Raw genomic sequence first — 7465 nt, forward strand, 5'->3', positions numbered from 1 at the left:
TTTCTTTCACTACGCCCCTTCTCCCTCTTGATTTGCATCCGCATCCTCTGCAGCCGCCGCCACCGTACGTCTCCAGCCGCCACAAAGGCATTGTCGGACATCCGCAACAAGCACTGACGCACCCGCTCACCTTTACGGCGGCACTATCCACCCTGAAGTTGTTTGTGCCCAGATACACTCCACCCCCCTATCGACGACCTCCATGGCGAACAACACGCTTGGCAAGTGTTCGTTCAAATGTCATTGAGCTTATCTTCGAACGATGTGTCCTCTTTTAGAGTATGAAGGATGGCGAGCTACTCGACCATGGAGGATGAGTTATTGTGCGATGTGTGGTTGCCCGTATCCGCGGATTTCGTAGGTAATAGTAGAGGGGTGGGGGGCTTCTGACAGCAAGTGCATGAATCGTTTCACGCACGGAAATATATTGCGCCCTACGACATGTACATCATTCAAGAACGCAATATGAGATCGTTATCGTATCGCTGGTACGCTATCCATATAAGCGTCACCAAGTTTTGTAACATGGTTTGTCAATTGAAGGCAAGGTAGCTATTGCACGCGACAGAGGACGAGATCGCAAGTTTTGATTCATTTTGCTCAACTTATTGATTGATTCGTTCACTTAATATTGGTCTACACATTATGTATCTCGCACGCGCTGCGGTGATGTACCACAGGACATAGGGATGGTCATTTTTTGAACCGGGCTTTACCCCTATCCATTGCAAATGAACGGAAATACAACCCAGAGGGATGGTCATTTACGTACACACTGTTGGATGAAATTGAAGGGGGTATGTGTAGGAGAACATGGTCCGTTGATGAAGAACTTGTTCGACATCCGGTTAATCTAGTAGAATTTGAGACATTGTGTTCCTAGACTTAATTTGCATGCTATGTATGGATAAGTTGTGCTATTTTTTATCCAAACTTTGATGATATCGGACGGTTTGCATGAATTTCGTCCGGTTAATTTAAATGCGGGTTGAAATATATACGAGCAGCATTCGATGGCTGTCTCCCGCATCCGTATCCACAGACTAATCCCACTGTCTGTCCATGAACAAATACGGAAGAAAATTTGCTGGTCGCTATTGAAGCTTTACATCGATGTCTCTGGAAACCAAATGAGAACCCCAAAAGAAGAAATCAAGTAGGCTTTTAACCCCAGCGCAAAAAAAAAAAGTAGGCTTTCAACCGTCATGGCCTGGCCTCTCTCATGGACGTAAAGACAAAGAGGAAGCATTGACACGATGCCTCCTCTGCGAATCAAAGATCCTCAGGATCCCAGGAAGCCTCACGCGTCGTCGCTCGATTCTCTTCTCCGAAGTCGGATCCCCTACTCGTAGCCGCACATATATTCCCGCGGAGGCGTGGAGCATCCCTGCCCGAATGAGGGCGAACATACTCTCCAGCTCCTGATTGCGTCCTCCTGTCCTGTGTGCGCACAGTCTATGTTCGCACCTAGGCTTACCTAGGTCTCGCTCCACCTTTCATCTCACCTCATAAAGAGACAAGACTGAGAATCGTGTAACTCGTGTGCTAGAAAATTCCTGGGCGAAATTCCCCTTCCGTGCCAGTAGAAACGAACGCATGGTCGCCTGTGAAAATTCCAAGGAGATCATCGGGTGTGCTGCTAGTCCTGAATACGCCAGTCAAGATGGAATAAAGCTGCATACACAGTGCTTTCGGGCTTCCAACACTGCGGCGTCGGACTGTTGAGTACCGGCAGTTCGAGTCCAGGTACCAGGTACGAATCGATGCGCGTCCAAGCTGAGATGCGTTTAGACGTGCGTGCGTGCCTCCCATGCCGACGCCCCGGGGTGCAGGTGTCAGGCGTCAAGGAATATAAAAGTCACGACGGCCGCTGGCTATGGCTAGCTCGTAGGCGGTGGCTATAGGTGCACCGTGCACATGTACCAGCGGCAGTGAAAATGGACAAAAATGACCCTTATCTAAAACTTCAACACAAAATGGTCCCAATCTAAAAATATTTCACGAAATGGCACCTTTTATATGACGCCCGGGGCTAGGGCGCCATGCTAGCCCGAGGCGTCATGCTCTTTAGCATGGCGCCCTAGCCGCGGGCGTCATGTAAAAGAGAGACATTTCATGAAATATTTCCAAATTAAGGCCATTTTGTATTAAAGTTTTAGATAAGGGCCAGTTTTGTTCATTTTCTCCCAGCGGCAATGGGCGATGGATCTTGTCAAGGCCGGCGAGTCGTCTTATCAGGTTTGACAGGAGAAGCAGACGTCTTTGGACTTCGGCGGTTGCAGAGCTTTGGCACAAGGGACGGAAATGTCTTCGTTTCGAGAAGACGGAATGTTCGCCTGTAGGCCCATTTATTCTCAAGCGATCCCGAGTAAGGACCTTTTAGCTAGGGAAGAGCGCCGCACTTTCCGATCACCGTAGGTAGGTAGGCAGCCCCTTTGGCGGGCACCGCAGGAAGTTCGGCCGAGCAGGTCGCTCATCCAGCGATTGTTCTAGACTAGTATCACATCGCACAGATGTTATGGCTAATCGCAGCTTTATCTCCAGCAATCCAAAATACTACGGAAAAGATAAAATCCCAAAGGTTAGGCTTTGGTTCATGGCAAATCAAACATTTTTCATGACAATTTTAATTCACACAAAAGAGGCAATTTTAGTTGACAAGCAATTTTCAGGCAAACAAGCAAACCACGGACCAAATTGCCATGCTTACCTACTAAACTTGCCATTCTCGCATCAACTAAAGTTGCCATAAAAAATGTTCGATTTGCCATGAGCAAAATGAAACATTCAGGACTTACCAGGATCCAAAAAATATATGCATCCGCTTTCTCAACCTTCATAAACAAATAATGGATTGGACTGGAAACCTCGAGTAAGCTACATACTGGCCAGTTCTTTCGGCGGATTAAAAAATAAACCGCCTCCTCCTCAACTTTCCCCATAAGTCTCCTCCTTTATTCATTGAGGCTTCTGAACTAGTTATGGGATAACTAGTTTAGAAGTCTCAACAAGTTTAGAAAATGACTTTAAGCTGGGGAGAGGCAGCTTATTTTTTAAGCCGCCCAAAAGAGCTGGCCATTACTAAGAGAGAAAGCGTCCGTCCATTTCGGCAAAGATAGCTTCAATTTTTTTCTTCATTTGCATGCACATGGACTCCATAGAATGAAGACTTATCTCGGCCAACAGTCAAAGGTACACAAACACGGTTCAATACACAAGAAGTAAAACTCTTTTCAACCAACTCCAACGAGACAAAAACAAGAACAGAAACAAATGACATCTTTTACTTTTTTCTTATTCAATGACTTCTTTCTTACCTACAGGGTTCCGGAACTAGGAAGATCCTCCCCTGCAGAAAGAAGGCCACTCATAAGGGCGGGGTGATGGAGCAGGCTCCATTGGAAGACCACTGCTGCTCTCATGCAACCCATTCATGCCTCCCGCACCACCAAGGCCAAGGTTCCCCCCAGCAGGCCTTGTGGATCTGCCGCCCATGAACATGGTTGACCATGTGTCAGACAGCCACTCGCTCTTCGCTGCAGGGTTTAACAATGTTGTGTCGAGGCTCCAATCTATTGAAGTGTAGTCGCACGGTGCTGGCGCATTGCTTCTCCAATCAGCATGAGATAAAGCTGAAGACGGCTCGGATGAGCTCCATCCTCCTCCTCTGAACGTCCCATGTGCCGACCCCCCAGCCTGGGAAGATGATGCACCTCCAGGACCCCATGTACCACCCCAACCATTAGCAGCCAGCTCCACAGGATTGGAAACAAAACTTTGTTGATGGTTTGCATGCATGAACTGCTGCTTGGCAGAATTAGCATTCTCCAAACTCATATTACGTAGTCCATGCCCTAAACCACCATTCAACATCATATCCACCCCTGATGCGCCATTCATGTACCATTCCCTTGAAGGTGGCTCTGATGCAAACATACTATGGCTTGTGGATGGTAGACTTTGCTTGGCAGCTGCGGATTGAGGACGCTGCATTACAACTACCGGGTCTCGCAAGCTTCCGTTATGCATTGCACTTTTCATCTCATTGCCGGCTGCCACATGTCGTGTTTCTGCCTTAATTTGTGGGACTGCAACAGGCACCGGAGATGATGTCACATAAGGAGCTGATGGAACCGAATTGGCAATAACCCGCCTCTTCTCGGGTTGAAAAAATTGTTGACGGACCAAATCTGACTTCACTGTTGTGGCCAATGGTTGAAACCCTTTAACTGCAGGTTCTTTTGGGCCACTACCATTTACTAAAAGCTTGTAGTTTGGGTCCTTCTCATCTCTCCTCATTTGCTGAGGCCCTACAGAAGAGAACCCATTTGTTTGAGGCCTTGCTGGGTTCTGCGCAAGCATGACCTGCGGCTTGTTAACCAAGCCACTTGAATCACCAGACACTTCAGGCTTAGATGTGGTTGTTGCTGATTCTTGCTTCTGTGTCTTCAAGGCCTCCTCAGCCTTTTCTAGATCACCCTCAGAAGAAACAATAGCCCTTTCTACCTCTTGCTTTGTACACTTAAATTTCGCCTCCAGGATCACAATCTTTGCGAGCTCATCAGTTATATCAATCTTCAAATTAGCTCCAGACTGTTGAGCTGCTGCAGCTTGCTGCTTCGTTTCATCACTGCCATCAAAATTACATAGCCAGGCAACAGACTCCTCAAGACAGCCCTCGTTATGTATAAGGGCCATCGTTGCCTGGTCTGATGAGAAACCCATTGCAACAAGCTTCTGAGCAAGTGTCTCCAACTTTCTGGACATTAGGTATCCCTTGCAACGCTCGTGCAATTCCTGGGCGCGCCTCTCCTTCTGCCTTTGATGCTTCTTCTCATTCTTTTGTCTGATCTTCTCACGTTTATCAAGATCACATCCAGGAATAGAGTCCACTCGAGGCGCAGTGCTGGTTGATTTGTCCTTTGTATCTTCTGACTCTCCAGAACAGCTACCATTATTTGAGGTGCAATCAAAGTCCCCTGTACCATGCGAGCTACGAGAATGCTCGTCTATTTCATCTGTATTCCTCAACTTTTCGTTACCCTGGCTACCCAGCAAAGAGGATGATGGCTCCAAAAGATGAAATTTTCCAGAGAGGTTATTAAAAGTACTTGCACCGGTGCCATTCCCCACTGGCTTGACAGCCACCTTAGGTTGCTCTTTTGCTGCTTTGAAAGCAGCTGCCCTATCCTTTGCCTTGGATTTGGATGCAGACGGCATTTCCAAAACGAACAGCCGAAAGGTTGTTTACCTGCAGCCAAGTTTCAACAAAAATTATCACTCTAGTAAAATATATATAGACATTATAGTTTATAGACAAAAACTCCAGAAAATTGTTTAAGAAGTTGTCATCTGAATAATAGCTATATGCCTGGTAGACAATGAGTGGAGTCTGAGATTTTCAATGGAACATAAGTTGATCATAGAGATCCAAGAAGCATACTACAATCCTAGCATTTGGCCCAGTATTTATTAGCGCTCCTCACCTTGACATGCTGATCAATAGCATCACAATCTGTGCTTGGATAAGCACAACTCAATTAGTTACGCTTAGAAAGTATTCAGCTGACCCAATAGGGTTTCTAAGAATCAAAATACTACCAACTATTCAGGATAACAGGGAAGCTTTGCCCTCAAACAAAGTAGAAACATTCAACTGTTGCAACTAAGTGCCTCTTCCTGGCAGTGGTTCTAGATAAGCAGATGTTTCTAAAAGCGGATGCATGTCAAAAAACATGAAAACTAATGCAGCTCATCAAAAACCTCTCAAAATCAAATAATAATAATAATAATAAATTTCATTCCAGTGACCCATATTTACAGTTGCATTACTTCCTTATTATTGTTGCTTATTTTTCATTAGGCATGTCCAAGATAACCTTTTTCCATTTTATCTATGAGAGCAAATAAGTCATAAATTTATAGTTTACACACACCGGAGCACAAAGTAGGAACTAGATAAACCGTGAAGTGACAGAATCTGTTCACCTACCCCAGTCTACAAGTTCCAAACAGAAAGGCTGACCCAAGCGTCCGTTACATACAAAAATAAATTCACTAGCGTCTATATTACAGCTGACGTCACAGCAATTAAGAGCCACGATAAGCCACTAGCGAAAGCATACTAAGTTGCCCATATGGCAAGTACTGCAGAATTACTTTGCTATATAAAGCAAGCTACATAAGCTTAATTAGTATGGCGCCACTTCGGTTTGACCTCAATCTCTTCGTATCGTAACCTTTCTTCTGACTTACAAGCCACATTAAATTGTGACTGGTTATCATAATCAACTAACGGAATATGACAATTGACCTCAATCTCTTCGTATCGTAACGTTTCTCCTGACATACAAGCTACATTAAATTGTGATTGGTTATCATAATCAACTAACGGAATACGACAATTGACCTCAATCTCTTCGTATAGTAACGTTAATTCTGACATACAAGCTACATTAAATTGTGATTGGTTATCATAATCAACTAACGGAATACGACAATTGACCTCAATCTCTCCGTATCGTAACGTTCCTTCTGACATACAATCTACACTAAATTGTGATTGGTTATCATAATCAACTAACGGAATACGACAATTGACCTCAATCTCTTCGTATCGTAACGTTTCTTCTGACATACAAGCTAGCTACACTAGATTGTGATTGGTTATCATAATCAACTAACAGAATACGACAATTGACCTCAATCTCTTCGTATAGTAACCTTTCTTCTGACATACAAGCTACATTAAATTGTGATTGGTTATCATAATCGGCTAACGGAATACGACAACCGACGCATAACGACAAAGCTAGCGGCCAGCATATTTACTACAACACAGAACGCGACAAGTTGTTTCGCCGTACGAGTTGCTTGCACCAGTAGCTTTAAAACTAGCTTCCACGCCCCCATGGTCCTATAAAACCTAGCACCAAATCTTCAGCCAGCAAAAAACAGGGAAACTATCTATCTCCTCCTATATCCTATAAAACAGGACAGCCCAGCAGCACAACAGCTCCATGGCTCCGCCAATACATGACGAACAGAGGGGAACCCCTGGAATCCAAGCACGTCCGAAATTCACAACGAGTACCGACGCGGGGCATCAGCCAAGCCCGAGGGGCGTGCGCCCCCCATGACGCTCCTCGGCCTCCGACAACGCCAGGCCGCCGGAAAGCGCGATCCCGTGGCGCGGGACCGCCCAGGCCGACCGAATTCAGCGGCGGGCACGGCACCCGGCCACGCGCCGGGCGCCGGGCGCCGCCCCACGACTGGCCGCATTCCGCCGCGCCCCTAGATCAAACCGCGGGGCGAGACGCCACGCTCCGAACCGAATCGAGACACGTAGGGATCAGGGGGTAGGGGAGAGGCGTGCGGAGGGGCTTACCGGAGGCAGCAGCGGGAGGGGCGTAGGGTTTTGGCGGCGGCGGCGGCGAGATCGAGGGGCGGGGAGGGATTTGGGGGT

The 7465-nt window shown here is 46.5% G+C and overlaps 1 protein-coding gene across 1 annotated transcript; it reads right to left on the reverse strand.

Annotated features, from left to right (window-relative positions):
* Positions 1-3104: 3104 nt before the first annotated feature.
* LOC123055380 (uncharacterized) lies at positions 3105-7465 on the reverse strand (the record flags this gene model as incomplete). Its single annotated transcript, XM_044479382.1, is given in 2 exon segments — positions 3105-5251; positions 7388-7465. A coding segment is annotated over 1 exon segment (1887 nt). The 3' UTR covers positions 3105-3333.

This window comes from Triticum aestivum, chromosome 1A, assembly GCF_018294505.1.
Source record: "Triticum aestivum cultivar Chinese Spring chromosome 1A, IWGSC CS RefSeq v2.1, whole genome shotgun sequence".
Classification (NCBI taxonomy): Eukaryota; Viridiplantae; Streptophyta; class Magnoliopsida; order Poales; family Poaceae; genus Triticum; species Triticum aestivum.